At 39.3% G+C, this 16,647-nt stretch overlaps 1 protein-coding gene across 5 annotated transcripts in view; it reads right to left on the reverse strand.

Moving 5' to 3' along the window:
* Positions 1-16,647, reverse strand: part of FOXP1 (forkhead box P1) — a 496,953-nt gene that overhangs the window by 25,180 nt on the left and 455,126 nt on the right. For all 5 annotated transcript variants that reach the window (XM_067542352.1, XM_067542361.1, XM_067542371.1 and 2 more), the window contains one exon: positions 7,314-7,397. In XM_067542352.1, the coding sequence (XP_067398453.1) occupies positions 7,314-7,397 (84 nt within the window). The remainder of the gene's footprint in view (positions 1-7,313; positions 7,398-16,647) is intronic.

The following is a 16,647-nucleotide window of genomic DNA, read 5'->3' on the forward strand; positions in this document are numbered from 1 at the left end:
AACGGATATCAATACAATATGCCAATAACCCACAAGAAGGGTGCAAGTGAACAATACATAAATTGCTCCTGCTTCTCTATTTTGGAATACAAAAAGTTCAAGGAAATGTTAGCCACAAAAGCGTAACACAAGGAAGTGTTATGTAGATGGGACTGAATATATCATCAGTTCAAGTACTGCTCCAAAGAAATGAGTTTGTGAGAAGCAGACCTGCAAACCCACCTCTCTTCATGCAGGTGCTTACAAGCTAGGAAGTCACTTCTAAGAATGGAAAATATTTAACACTTCAAGGAAATGCAGGATTATATGATCCTACGGGGGGAGGAGACAAGGAAAGGCCATAAAATACATGTCCTGAGTTCCTGAAGAATCAAAGTATACCTGCAAGTGTGTTAGTATTTTAAGGGGTGTGGTTCATGTTTTTAAATATTACTTTTACAATACAGTGTAATAAAAGAACCGAGTCAATTTGTGGATTTTGGCTTTAAGAACCCTGGGTAGGGGTACTCATACAGCTGCGTTCCCTTGTTATCCATCTATTACATATAATAAAAGGAGTAACGATGACAATAATAATACAACTGACAGGTCTCACCATGAAATACAATCTCCTGTATTTAATCTCAGTTTCTAAATGGACATTTTAACAGTCCAATAACTGCAAGCAAATCTGCATGAATTTTAAGTGCCCCTCTCCAGCGCTAGCTCAGGAGACATTCCCTCCTGTTGGAAAGATCGCTGATACTGCCCATCAGTACTGCCCAAACTACTACATTTAGAAAGTATTAGATTCTTTTTAACTGTTTAAAAACTTAACATTTAATCTGTTTCTACTAGAAAACTGCAAAAAAGAATCTGCAAAGGTCAACGTTCTCTCTACTTAAAGAATTTGAATTACGTTTCATTTCTTTAGGGCTTTCAGCGTAGGTAGGTAGCGACTAGAAATAAATACAGCAAGAGAGGAAGAGAAAAGAGAGGGGCTTTAACAGGGTTGACAAATGACACTGTGATTCACACCCACTGCTGGGCTGCCACTAATAAGCTACAGAGGAAGCAGCCAATCTCAGCTAATTACCAGATAAAATTGTATTGTAAGGACTCTAATTAGGAGATGCTTATGGAGGTGATCTAATGATTAAACACTGCATTCAAATGACCCCAGCATCAATGTGCAGTGGTGCAAGATGTCACTGGAATATTTTGTAGAAACAGTAATTTTATTTCAAGGAGGGGAGGCAGTAATATTTGTAATAATGGCTATGAGGTAAACTAATTAAAAGACAGTTCCTAAAGGAAGACTGTGGCTTTGAGCAGCTGTGGCTGTTCCAAAACAAAGTGCCAAATCTCAACAGAGGAGCTGCAGTCAAGTGGAAAATTTCTGCCTGACCTCTGCTCTTGCTATTAATTTGCAGGAAAACTAATGACACATATACATATTCCCACAAAATTGTTCTAATTGCTAATTTGCCAAAGGAGCCCAGTTTCCAAATTAAACATGACTGCAGTCTGTGAGGAAAGAAAGAACAAAAAGCTGGAACAGTCTGAGACTAGTGCGTTTCACCTCGGACTGCCATTTGTATGACTGAACCAACAAGTTAATGAAATGCTGACCTTGTCAATTGCTAGAGAAGTTTTACTTTAAGTTTTGTTTGATGATACTATCGCTTGCTCTTGAAGGGGTCTGATCCTTACAAGTTACAGTGCCAAGAGTATGCAATGGGGTAAAGAAAATAATATGTTCAACTTACATTTTTAATACTCGACATGCTGCTTTCATTGTTCTCTATAAAACGGAGACTTAAAAACTAATTGTGAATTAGAGCAAAATAACAAATTATGAATGGTGTTGATTTTGTTGTAATCTTAAAATATTAATCTTAATTGTAAATGATTAAATCTTAATATCATCATCAATTAGGAATGAAGAAGTGTCTAGGTCTGTGCTTCTGGCTGCTAAATTTGATTATGCAGGGCAAAGGTCAGGAAGGGATTGTGCTGGGAGGATTTCTTTTCCTGATGGAAACTCTAGAGAATTTCTCTCTGTTTAAAAACTTCTCTCTGCTTTCTATTTAAAAACAAGTTGCTCTGATTAGAAAAAGTTGTTCCTGCTGTTATATTTGACATGACAAGATTCCCACATGCTGCCATTTTTTGATGAGGTATCATTCTTGCTGGAGGGTAATGAATGCTAGTCAAAAAGCCAGTTTTCTAATGAATATTGTTCTTTGCATTACAATTGGGCACACAACAAGCTAGGCGCTGTCCGAGCACATTTAAAACAGACCCTGCCCCAAAGGGTTAAGCCATTCAGCAATGTTTGTAATAAGGGAGTATTTCTCCCTAGAGTTTCTATTTTTGAAAAATCTGTTTTAAAGGGCTGTAGTTTTGCAAATCCTACTATCGAAGGATTTTTTTAATACAGGTAGCTCACACACCTCTAATCTAACAATAAAAAATGCCATCGTTTCAGAGTTTAATAGTCTGCCTAGCCTTTTATTATTCTTAACCTTTACTTTTAAGAAATGGCCTTTTTTCTCCCTTTTAAAAATGCTGACTGAGTCATCAAGAAATCTTTATTATATATATATATACACACACAAGCCAGAGAGGTAACCCTCTGCTTCACCCCATAAAAATAGATTTCTATTAAGTGTCTCCCATTAAGACTCAATTTGATTTCTCGCCATGTAAACAGATTACATAACAATAGTGGCTGCAAATAAAGAATCTGAAACATTTTAAAAGAAAAAAATTGAAGTGTCACAATGGGGCCTGCTTTGGGGCATTGATTTTTCTGCTGTTGGTGCTGCCACTCTGATCAGAGCTGAAATTGATGAAATAACTGCACAGTGTCTGGACTTTAATCACCCTGGTGTAGAGATTGCTGAAGGTGGAGGGAAGTGGTGGCGCAAAGCATCGAGCTTTGTTAAATTCTGTGTCTTCCTGTACTATTCAGCCTGGACACATTACTGTATTAGATGTAGGATCTGGCAGGCAACAATCGCTTAGCAGGTGTTGTTATTGGCAGGAATACTAAGGAAACCCAAGTTGAGGAGTGGGACTTAATGAAAAACAGTATATAAAAACAGCTCTTATGTGTTGTACTTGAGAATCTCTTTTTATTGCTGCATATCATTATTTTTCAAACTATAAGTACAGCTACAGCAGCTAAAATGCTCAGTCATTACCTAAATAGTTAACAGGCTATTTTATTGCAATACTTTGTTTTCACAGTTGCTAAAAACAGTATTTAAAAACAATTGCAGCTGCTATGGTTAGAGTAAAAGAAAATACATTAAAAAGGAATATCTAACAGTGCATTTCATTCACAATGCCAACAGTTTCTTTAAAAGTTTTGTGTCAGTTTCATAAAGATGGATGCATTACCTAGTACACAGAATGTCTTGTTGGCCAGAATAAAAAGAACATAGATATTTTTTCTCCTGTCTAGGTAGTGGTTCTTTGATGTTTAGTTAATGCCCGAAAGCTGATCAAGCTTCTGATTTATTCTATTATGTTGACCTCTGACATGAATGAAAATGGTGACCTTAATAGCAAAACTAGAATAAAAATTCTCATGAGTAGTTGTTGTTTTTTTAAATGCTGAAAAAAATCTCCACCTCTGTACAATACATCATGGCATATTCCCCCAGGACAACTGAATTCATTTTTAAGTATTTAAATCTCAGCAATGGGAGTTATTTCATATTCTTTATGCAGTAACCTATGAGGTACTTCATTTTCCTTTTAAAATGTTACACACTTGGGCATCTCAGTTATAAAGTCACATTTAGACACTTTTTATGAGTCTATTTATTATTACTGTTACAATGGTTCTGTATCCCCCCTCCCTCTCTTTGCCTCCAAATCTAACGCTCTGCACATACGTCCTCGCAGCAGTAGGGCCCAGAATAGCATGTATTTCTAGCAATGAATAGCAGAAGGAAGCTCTGCACGTGGAATTTCTTCAGTTTGGGCCACGATTTACCAAAGGACTTAAGCACATGCTTAAGTACCATTGACTTGAATATGACTGAAGAGCTTTGCTGAATTAGGACCTCAGTGTATTGCTATAGCTAAAAAACACACGATCATTCATTCCGCTGTGTCTTCCAAGGTATCAATTATTCCAAGGCGCTAAAGCAATCTAAGGACTGCTACATGTTCCTTAACATGACAAGAACTGACAAGTCACTGTTTAGCGGGGTTGGATTGATTTCTGAACCAATGCACAAAGAGTTCAGTCCAAAAACACTATACTAATTGATGTGATATAGCTAAACAGGGCAAGAATGCATCATTGGCCAGTGCAAAACACAAATTGCAGCCAAAGCGCATTCAGTTATAAGAGACACACAGTAAAATGGTTCACTCTTCCATTTTACCATCTATTTAAGCACTATTTAAAAATAAGCATTAAGATCCTTTAAATAGAAAAAAAAATTCCCATAAACTCTCCACACAGTCATTAAACAGCTGTAATTTTAAATCCCAGTTTATTGCTATGTTTGGATCGGTAGTGACTCCTTTAAAAACACAGAGGTACCAAAAATATACTAATCCTACACCTTGCATTAGTTATGGTCGGAGAATAAAAATTAATTACTGGATGTAAAAAATACTTTGCACTGCAGTAATGGTCATCAGATCTTTTTTACCAAAGTCCTACCCCGCTGAGTTAAAAGGACTGGGGTCTAGCAGAGTCTATGCGATGCCTGTGTATTTTTTTCACAAGGAAAGCACAATTTATGCAAAACACTATACTTCTACATTTTATAATTAATTTTCAAATGCTTCACCTATACATATTTTAATAATTTCTGATTTATCAGATGGTATCTATAATAAATTTTTCTATATTTCAATAAATGAAAAGAAGGCAGTTTCAATCCAACAACAGTGTCTCACACAATATAGGCCTGTCAGGCACCAATTTTTACTTCTAACATGTAAGTTAAAGGATAAGGAATTTATAATGCTGCCTGTGAACGAAACCACTTTTCATACACAAATGTGATTTTTTTTTCAAAGGGTAATACAACAGTACATTTACATAAACTAATCCAAACAATCTATGTATTTGACAATGGCAAACCTCACACAGACTGCCTATTGTTGGTTTACATCTTGGAGTTCTTTATGTTGGCTTGTAACACTGCTCTAGCTGTCAAAGGTTTGACTTGGACTCTAAATAAATGGTTATAGAAGTGCTGTGCAGCGATATTGGACTTCTTTGCAAAAGAAAACCTGCTGTGTATGAATTCAAAAGCTATTAATTTTTCAGTCAAAAATATTCATGCCTATTTCTTTTAATAAAGAAACACTGTGCTGAGCAAGGGAGAGATAATGTTGACTAGTGGTACAGAATTTTCAATAGAGCAGTTAAAAATAAATTTAGTGGGAGGTCCCCATCAAAGGTATAATTTTCCAGAATGTAAAACATTTTTTAATACTAATCAAGACAGCCCATTTTTCCCGTTCGTTTTTTCTGCTGCTGCTTTTCCCTGTTTATTGGCTGCTTAATACTAATCTTCATGGCGACACCAACTGGTACCTTTGTAGCCTGCAAGACTAATGAAAGTTTACTGCCTGTTGATACTGAGTACAGATCACTAGCTGAACAGCACTTGCCTTCTTGTGATTACCTCCCTTTAGATTTTAATCCTTCCTCCAAAGGAGCACTGCTGCTATGAAAAGTCTCTTGGCAGAATGTTTTGAGCCCCCCTAGATTATTCCACTCTTAATTTTTAATCCAGTATGGTGGATAGAAACCAAATCTCCTTCTCCCCATTCTGCTGGGTCTATAGACTCTAGGTCACTGCATGGTAAAGCATATGCATTCAGGCTAATGTAATCTGAAGGACAGAAAGAGTGTTGTTTCCAAGTACTTTAAGTAATTTCCCTTTGTGATCATCCAGATCCATTGGCTCAAGTCATTTTAGGAATCTCAATAGTTCAGTTGAAAGGACTTATATTCACCACCCTCAAACTTTCTCCAAAAGGGATTGTTGAAATTTCCCATTGAGTTTGACTCCTGCTCCTATGCTGTTGAATACTCTGCAATTTTCTTTTTAATACCTCTCTATCCACTTCTGCAGCCATTTATTTCCAGCTACATGGAAACCGAGAAATTCTTTTCTAGTAAAAAGGGATGTGTAAAATGTTTAATGATTTTACGTTCTCTATCTCTGTAATGTGTTCTGTTTCAGACATTAATTTTGTCTACCAACTGCATCTTGGCAGGCTACCATATTTGCTGGGTTAATAGTCTGACTCCTTTTTATTTCTATCACCATAAATCATAAACGTATATGGGTGTGTGTTTGCTTTATTTATAGAAAAATAAAATCAGTCAAAACAGATAAACCAATACTTTGCCATTACACTGCATCATTGCATATTGATTAAAATTGCTGGTACTAACTATAGATTGTCAACGCTCAATTAATTTTCACACAATGACTCAAAGCAGAATCAAATAAAGGCAGTGTACCTTTAAATCTTACAAATCTTAAAATCAAGAAGCAAAGCACTCTCTCTCTATTTTGAATAATCATGTGAAGCTATGATGAAAATTTTTTTAGCATTATGTGGATATGAAAAAACCACAGCTGAAGTGCAATTTGCTCCAGGGAACAAGGAGCTATGTTTGCCTCTCACAGGTACCACCAGTTGGCTCTGACTATTGGACTATCTTTACTTGGAAGTCCAAACATCCTATAAAATGCAGTCTGTAAAGTTTCTCTCTTTCACAGGCTTTTTCTGAGAACAAGTTGGATGAAGGAGTTTTTTCATTCTTTCATTCATCATAGTTTTGATGGACTGTGAGTACTTTAACAACTGACACTGGGTGATACTAACTTTGTTGTTTATTACCATCATCGAAACGTACATACAACTAGCGTCTATGCTACCTGAACCTTGTATAGGATCACAGTAAAAAGTGAAATAAATATACTAAATATAATTTAATTTTATCTTTGGCACTAAAACCACACTGATCCAAATACTCCTCTTGGTCACATGCAAATTCAACATACCTAGTGGGGATTTACATGCATGTAGATAAAAGTAGAAAAAGGGCCAATGTAAATTAGACTAGTTTTAAACCCCTTGAAGAAAAAAGAATGTGGGAAAATTGGGTTTCTGTGCCTGTGAGTATTCTAAGCCAACTAACTAGCAATGCAATTTTTGTCTCTTCATTTTGACAGTCTTTTAAAGTAGGCCACACTTTGTATTATGCTCTGAGGTGGGAAACAGGAAAAGAGGTTGTTGTGACGCTTTGTTCTGTTGTTGCACAGAACAGTACTTACAGGCTGAGGGGTAGCTTTTGGTTCAGTTGACTTCACATGCAGGTGTGTCATCATTGCTTGCAGGCGCTCTTTGTCTTTTGCAAGCTGAAGAAGAAGAAGAAGAAAAAAAAAGCTCTGTTACTTTTATGAATATAATCCAGAGCTCTGCTTATTCCTAATTAAACAGCTGGCACCACAGCATATGACAAAACAGATTTTACTGCTTAGTAGTTTGGAAATTTTATATGGTCTTTTCTAAAGTCAAACTAACTTGTGGTGCTGGGTGTCAGTATTTCTCAACGCAAAATGCATTAGTCCTTGAGTGAGGAGTGCTAGACCTGCCGGCACCAAGGGGGTCACCGCAGCCCTGACAGCTAACAGACAATAGTGAATCATGTTTATTAACCAATCCTATTCATGCTCAGGAGGCAAAGCAAAAAGCAAATTATGCAGCTAGCTCTCAAATGCAAATATTTTCCTGCTTTAACATACCCACTCCATCCCCCCCAAATAAACAAAACCAGAAAATAAAATATAGCTTTTATGTCACATACAGCTCACGGGGTGCACAGAGCAAGCAAAGAGGCAGGAGCAGTGAAACCGCATAAAGCATCCTCCCAGAATGAGAACAGGCACCTTATACTCTAGAAAGCACTGTGCTTATTATTTAAAGAGTAACAAACATTTCAAAAAATCCGGGTGACTTTCTACCCCTTTATAATAATAATACCTAGCTCTTTTCTAGCACATTTCACCAGTAAGGTCTCAAAGTGCTCAGTATCATTACCCCCATTTTACAGATGAGGAAACTGAGGCACAGGGAGGAGAAGGGATTTGTCCAAGGTCACCCACGAGTCTAGTGGCAGAGCTAGGATGAGAACCCAGTGCCCCTGAGTCCCAGTCCAGAGCTGCATCCACCAGGCTATACTGCTTCTGGAAGGTGGGGTAAAATTGGAGCGAGAGCAGTATTAACTTGGAGCAGAAATTTAAAATTGCATCCCCTTAGCACATGTCTTTAACCAACAGGATAGGAAAGTGTAACCATATTAGGAACTATTTTATTAGTGTTTTGTCCCTTGGTGTCAACTGAATACTGCTCAAACCAAAAGAAATTCAGGACACATAATGCTTTAGGAATGCTTCTTTTCCTCTTTGTGATTCAATTACGATGCTGTTTGTGAGCATTGGGGGAAAAGTTCTTATTGTGCCCAGCCCTAGAATGACATGCTTCAGTTTTCTCAGGTCTTTACATTTCCTACTGAAATCTCCACGTAAGTCACAGTTTGGTTACTTGGACTCTTACATTATACTGCCTTGATTAAGTTGTTTCTTTGTACACAAGTTGGCTTGTGAATACATTTAGAATGCAATGATCAGACTGTAAGCTTGCTTTTTTGGGAGACCTTGAAAGCTCTTTCTGTGTGTAAATAGTATCTTTCCCAACTATACTCTAAAAATGAAAAGGTAACATATACTAATACTAAGAATAGAAAGAATACTAATAGAAGAGGCTATAATTACTACACATGTCCAATAAACGGATTCCTATTTACTTCAATAGCATTTAGATCAGGCCCACGAAATTGACAACTTTCTCACATATTCATTGTCAGGTCTGAGATTTGCTATAGAAAATCCAAATTCCTGGTGCCAAGAGGAGAAAGCTAATCACATTCCAGAGAAAGTTTAATAAACCTGCCCTCCTTCTCAGAGTCATTTGTTTAGAGCAGTAAAACTGGGTTAAATGAATGTAAAAGAAAACTCAGTCATAAATCCCCATTCATTACATTACCGTTAAGGGTGTGTCAGTCTGTCCAAGGCAGGGGTTTCTAACTATGCCAAAATGTCATGGTCGGTTGAAACGTGGAATACAAGGTTTCCAAGATAGGAATTAAAAGGAGGAAAATCAATGTACTGTCTTGTGTTCTAGAAGTGCAAAACCAAAGTCACTGGGATTTTCATGACACTATTTTTTCTTTTTCTTTTTGGAAGAGCATTGGATAGCTCAGAGGACTGGTGTTGATATAGAAAGTCTTACAACACTGGGTCACCAATACAAATCGGATGCCGGATAGCTAGCAGACAAACACTGTTACTTTCTGAAGGAGGTCCCCCAGCCTGAGTGGCAAGGCTTTGAGGACTCAATTCAGGTCACAGCAGACTAGAGTCCATATTGAAAAACGACCTTTACCAATGGCTCCCTTGCTGGCAGTCTCAAGCAGCTAGGCCTTAACATGGAACCTCAATATCCCAGAAAGCCCAGGCCCCAAAGGGGAACGACGAGGCTGAAAGGAGGCGCAAAGAGGCTCCTGTGTCAATAGCAGATTCTTTGGGATCTAGTGGCCAAACTCCCTGGATCTTTCAGAGAGGGAAGGAGCCAATCTCACACTCCTGATGGAGCGATCTAGTGGAAACTCCTGCCATGATGTCCTCCTATGGTCTTTTCAGAGGAAGTGGGGAGGTCTGACCCTTCATATACATTGATTTATATCAAAACAAATCAAACCAATGAATGCTTTTATTCTCAGTAAAGGGTGGCTGTGCGGTTTTCCATTCTGAATCATTTTATTTGTTGAATAGCTGGGCATGTGAGCTGCCTGCAGTTTAGTCTGCACACTAATCTTCAGTCCATGGACTAAACACTGCAGAAGTCTGTTATTTTAGAAACAAAACAAAATAAATACTCCCACCAAAATCAAGACCCAAAAACTGTCTGCATATGACACGGAAATGAAAGCAAAGCAAAGGCAGTTTTCTCACCTAGCACAAGGGGGAACCCCAACTAGTTCCCTTCTGCACCCCATTGTCCTAATGGGGCAGCACATTTGACTTTGAACTGGAAAGGTTCTTATCGTTATTGTTCTCAATCACCATCTTCGCATTCTCTAAACGCAGTATTTGGAGGGTGAATTCTGCTAAAGATCCTCTTGACATTTCAGGCAGACGCATACTAATATTTTGTCATAGTCTGGGAATTTGAACGCTCATACAGTGAGGCAGGAGTTTAAATGATGAAAAATAGAAGTCTCTCGGTTTCAAAGCAACAAATGGCAGTGAAAAATCCCAAGAATTTCTTTAAACTGCTTTCCGTTAGGTCAGGAAGCCGGAGGATATAAGACCATAACTCCATTAGCACCATCCCACCATTCAGTTAGATCATTCAAAAGAAGTCATGAGGGCTTGCTAGGCCACTGACGTGAGGAAGCTCTCATCAGAGAGGCACCGACTAGGGCTCGAAAGGTCTGGAAACGGGGACTGTTCGTGGTTTTGCAGGAAAATGCACTCGATTACTAATAGCATTCTTTGGGAAAGAATTGTTATGCAAAGAAAATCAACGGATTAGCATCACTCTTAAATGAGCCCTATTCTGACTTTTCAAAGCTACTTGTAAGCATTATTTGTTTCCCTGATGATCTCCTGTGACAGGAGATAAATATATTAGCTCGGTAAAACTGTGCAAAGGTCACCCGAAATGCCCTGCTGTACATTAGCCTCTCAGTAGGACTTGATTTAAGATGCATTTAAATGCATATTCCAAATGTGTAGGGGGTAAGATCCACTCCTCTGACTTTAGCACTAAACCAGATTACTCTGACAGAGGAAGGTGGGGAGAAGGAATCCACCCTCATTATCCATGGGCTGGAATGGCAGCTGTAGCCTTTCCATGCCCCCTAGGAAAGGGTTTTCTACCACTGGATCCTCATAAGCGTGGGTCCAGGAGCCCTTTCTCTAGCCTGCCCTGAATGACCCGAAACCTAGCGAGAACAGAATAGAATACCTCAACCTATTTAGTGGTGGTATTCGCCAGGTGAAGGGGTGATCCATGGAAGGTCAAAGCACTGCTTCCAGTGCATATTGTATCTGTAAGCTCTTAAGAGCCAGGACTATCTTTCAATATGTATTTGTACAGCTTCTAGCACAAAGAGGCCCTGATCAAGTTTGGGGCCCCTAGGCCTTAATACAAACAATAAATAAGAATACTTTGTAGAGGTACTAGAACACTTAGAACCTTGCAATTCAGTTCTGAATTTCACCCTTAGGGATGTTTATTTAGACCACAGAAGAGAATGTCAGTTGTGACAAACAGCCCCCTTATATTTTACCACAATCTTCACTAATGAAAAGTATGCAAGAAAATCCAATGGATGGGGAGACTGGTAGTTGAACTGATTTGAGTCATTCCACTGGCATGCCTGAGACAAACAGCTCTGGCACTGGAGCATGGCTTGCAGCTCTCAGATCTAAAAAGGCTGCAAACACATCCTCCCTGCACGACTGTGCCTAGTGGAGGCTTGGTCGGGGTATGGAAGCAGCGCTGCAGTCGCTCACTGAGGCTGTGTCAGAGCCGGATGGCCTTTTGTTTTTTAACCATCCCCATTTCATTCTCCAGGTACCGCTTCTGCAGCTGGGTTCTACTCTATATCAGAGGATGGTGCTGCTGCTGCTCCTCTTCTACTCTCTCTGGGTACAGTTACCGCGGGGTGGGGAGAGTCGCCAGGTCATTAACCCGTGCCAACCTCTGCTCAGCTGGGCCTCAGGCTGCAGCAGCTCCTGTCCCAGCCCCGAAGCAGAGGGAGCCCACCTGGAGCTGGGAGGGAGATGGAGATGATCCAATGAGTGACGGGGAAGGGGGGAGAGGAGCGAGAGATGGGGCAGGGCCTTGGGGTAGAGGTGGAGCAGGAGGTAGGGCCTCAGGGGTCCAGTTACAAGCAATTAGAAAGGTGACAACTCTAGTCAACCACCCAAATATTGGCCCCTCCCCCAACACTCACTCTTTTCCCCTATATCCTTCTCACTTCCTTTCTGTAATGCTATAAAATCATCTAGACTGACGGGGATCGTTAGTGGGTCATCTAACACTTCTCTGCACTGTGGCAAGGCTGATTTCAATAGGCAAGTGTCCAATCTCGCTTTGATTACCTGCAAGGACAATGGCTTCACAGAGTTCCCTTGCCCACTTGTTCTTCTAATTCTGAAGTATTAGCTAGTATTTATCTTAGATTTTATAAGGTGCCACTCACCCTGGTGCCTAAGTGCTGCTTAACCAAAAGCTTCTTCTGCCAATTATTATTGCAAACACATCCATAGTGCTGTAAGTTTATAGAGCACCTTATAAACCTCGATAAAAAACCCCACATACCACTCTGCTGTTAAGTGGTTAAAATCAAAGACAAAGAAACACACACAAAGTCCGGACACTGGACACTTCAGGAGAGGGAGGCCGGAAAGAGGATATACTGCTAATAAGGACAGAGACACTGAGCCAGGCAAAGGGGCCGGCACAGGAGAAAGTGCCATGAGCATGGGAAATGGAGATGAAGACAAGAGAGCAAAGTGCCCAGGATGAGTTAGTAAAGTGAAGAATAGAAGGTCTTGAAAATAAGCCCAAGGATTTTAGACAGTAAGCCATTTGGGGATGGTGGCGGGAGATCCAGATGGGGCAACACATCCAGTCTAGCAGGAAAAGAAGACAACTTTAGCAGCAACATTTTGGACGGACTGAAGATGAGGCCAGTCACCAGGTTACAATAATCAATACAAGATTGATATGTCCTCGTCACTAGCAAGGATTATTGTTTCCTATCCTCTTTATAATATCCCTTTACATACTTGAAACACAGGCCAAAGTTGCCTTTTCTCTGCACTGACAATGGCCAGTTATCTTCATGTTTCCTTCTCACATGCTAGTTTTCAAACCTATCATCATTTTTGTTGCTCTCCTCTCTTCTAATCTCATCTGGTGCCCACACATGAATGCACTACTCCAACTGAGGCCTAGCTAAACAGAATGGCATGTAACTTGCTTGAATTTATACCTTAAGCTCTTACTCTTCCTTCATTCCCAGCCAATCATGTCTCTCTCTGCAGTTCCCCTAACGAATGGTGATCATGTCACCATGGCTTCAAACATGTAAGAACACCAGAAGACTGCGTTTCTTGTGGTATTTCAAGAATGTTTGTGATAGAGATACTGTGAGATCAAAGATTCATAATAATTCTGTCTAAATGCAAATCAGACCTGATGTTAGGTTCCTTGACTATTCGTCAAAAAGGCAAGAACTCTTACTTTCTTTAAACTGCATTGTATATCTCTGAGTGTGTATGTTGACAGAATATTATATATAAGATTAGCCATAGTGAGAGAGAAATAGAGAGAGAATATCAAATTTGGATCCATTACATTCAAATCAAATATAATACTTAAGCCTTAAAGCTGTTACAAAATTAATTCTAGGAAAAATAATTTAAAAGAGCTATGCCTGATGAGCTAGTCAAGAAATTTAATGGAGGCAGTCAGAGAAGTACAAACTCTCAGTTCACATTCTCAAGAAGCTTCAGTGAAGGGAGACTGGATTACATCAGATGGTAGTACTTAATCTACAGCATACATTTGGCTCTTCAAAAGTTTGCAGAAATGGATCGGTGCTCCACTTACTTAGGCTATTTCAGGCAGAGCAAGCAGACTGATGATCACAGATGTGCAAGACAAGTGTAAGAAGGGCTGAATATCTGATCAGTTAATTTGGGAACCACTGGCTCCCACCCCTCACAGAAATGAGAAACGGTATTAACATGAAGCCATACAACACAGTGATACTTTCCCAATGCAAGGAGCCATATCTGGAGTGTAGAGAAGAGACACACCAGGTAGATATACCCACCATCTGTGCAAGAGGCACACTGAGGATATTCTGCATCACATGGCATCTCAGGCCACAAACCAAAGGTGACACCATGCCTTGCCATCACGTGGATAACTTTTCACTAAAGGCATGAGGAAGTTGCAAGCTCATCTTCCATAGATACAGCCACTGCAACACTCTAGGTCAAATCCTCTTCCCAGTAGGGTAGTGTGGGGTATACAAACGGGCAGAATTTGGGCCAGGATCACAAACACTCCTCATTTTGTGGCACTCTACAACCCCATTGGTTGGCGAAGTTGTGCACTAGCATTTTGAGTACTAATGGATGAACTGGGTTGGTAATGGGACAACACGCCTTCCCTGTCTAGGTAACAGAACTCAAATACACTACATGACAGTAGTGACTGAGTGTTGTTATGCTTCATAGTTGTTTGATAGCCATGTAAAACATGATCTTAGTCTGACTGCCCAAATTCTAGTGGGTTAGCTGAGTACACTGCTAATGGTACTCTTGGGTCAGACCTCTATTCCACTAAGGTTTTTTACAGAACAGGCCAATCCTAAATTAACTAGTTGCTGGAAGAACTCCCAACTTCCTCTGTGTAGGGGAATCGCTTGGTAGCAAAGAATCATTGTAGCGGCTCTTATGACTGTGCCCTCCTCCTGATGGATTTTCTTTTATGTCTCAAACCACTGATACTCCTACCCTTTGTAGCTTTGACCCAATATGTTTTGCAAAAACAACTAGTCCTTTTCTCTCTAATGTAATCACTGACGCTAATGCAACTCACTATTTGGGGAATAAGTTTAGTCTACACCCATGATTGCTGTCTCTGCTACACTAATAGCTACGGGTCATTTCTCTTCTCATCTTTGTTTCACTCTATTTTCAAGATTCAAGCCCAAATGTACAATCCACAAGACGGTAAAGAACCATATCTAGTGCTTCTGGGTCTGTAACAAAACAGTGAACTTTTGGCTAAGATCAAGAATAATATCATTTAAATATGGGATACATCTATCAGGGACTATGTTCTGCTCTTACAGGGAATGGACTCTGAGCTAAGGTCTTTTCCAACGCTGTCATACCTCTGAACGTTATCATTCACTTATTAGAATCGGTGCTCCAGTAACTAAAAAAGAAGTGCTGGAATGCACTTCCAGTAAGTTATACTACTAGAAGTACACCATTGCAGTTCCCCAAAAGAATGCTGGAGCAGTATTCTGGAGCATTTCAGCACGACTCCAGCCCTGATCACGATTAGTATTATGTAACACCAATCGACCCACCGCAATACTGTCTCACAATTATAAAGTACTAGCAATCAAAAATCACCTATACCTTTTTCCACTCTTCATGCAGGGCTTCCCCCTATTGTCCCTAGGCAACACAAACTCCTGTTGACCACAGGACTGCAGGATTGAGCTGTTGTATTAATTTAGATGAAATTAATGAGCGAAAGGTGTTAACACAACCCAGTCACTAATCTAAATTAATATAACGGAGCCCAGAATGTTTTTCAAACAAACTACAACCCAAACTAGGTTTACCTACAGCATGACTATTATATCACCGTGGTGAAAAATTACCTTATATCTCAGTCCACCAGTAAGAGTGTAGATTTTTTTTTTTAAATACCCAGGAAACTTGTTAAAATAAGAAACCATTTCTCATAGCAATTTCGGGAAGACTCTGCTATTTTATGACTGGTAGTTAGATTTTTATAAAACTTATATTAAAATAGTTTATATCGCTTCGGCTAACAGTGGAAGATTGTCTTCACTGCAGTGTTACTGAAAGTAAAATTTAGGAAATATCTATGAAAGAAAAAGGCTAATTTGTAAGATAAGAAGATAAAAGGGATTTTTTTTTAAAAATGGTTATCTTGGAAAGTAACAACAAAAAGTTTAAGTGTGTTTTTGCTGATTTTTCTCTACAACTATTTGAAGCTATAAATGACTTAACTCAGTAAAATTCCAAATGTAATTATCTTCTGTACTTAGCCCAAGGCTTTCCATATATCTCTACATTGCTGTCTTGCATACAAAATAGGTTTTTCAATGGCTGGTAACTATATAATGTACAACATTGTTTTAATTTCCCCTCCTTTGCTAACCTCTTGACTACACACAGACATACAGTCAAAGTCGCCCAGCTAGAGCAGTGAGGCACAGGGAGATATAAAGAACTCAAAAGCATTTTGAAAGACAGTTACATAAATGGGTCATACCTCTGCAATTGCACATTTTAATAAGCTCAAGTTCCCCCCCTCCTTTTTTTTTTTGTTGCAGTTAAACTCATTTGCCACAAATGGCAAAATAAATAAATAAATAGAGAGTATTAGTAAACAAGAGACCACCAATAAGCCAATTCAGGCAGTGTTTTGAATCAAACATTGATCATTTCCTCCATGCCAGTGACTCTAAACCATGGGGAAGGTATTCCATTCCCCCTATTCCTCCCTGCCCGTCCACCCACCCCCCCGATTTGTGAACAAAATGCATTAGACACATACTGTTGGATTTCCAATCAGTCAGCCTGGTTAAGCTTCCTATTTCTTTTCAAATTACGGTTTAGAAAAGAGGAAATGAAGCAGCAGTTTCTTTGACGGTTTTTAAAACTACTACAAGTAGGTTTTGAAAGCTTGTTTTCAATCATAGTGGTTAAAGCAGAACTCATTTTATTGCTGTCGAGAACTGGATTTGATCAG

Source organism: Emydura macquarii, unplaced genomic scaffold, assembly GCF_026122565.2.
Source record: "Emydura macquarii macquarii isolate MOO-44397 ecotype Brisbane River unplaced genomic scaffold, CSIRO-AGI_Emac_v2 contig_71, whole genome shotgun sequence".
In the NCBI taxonomy this organism is placed as follows: Eukaryota; Metazoa; Chordata; order Testudines; family Chelidae; genus Emydura; species Emydura macquarii.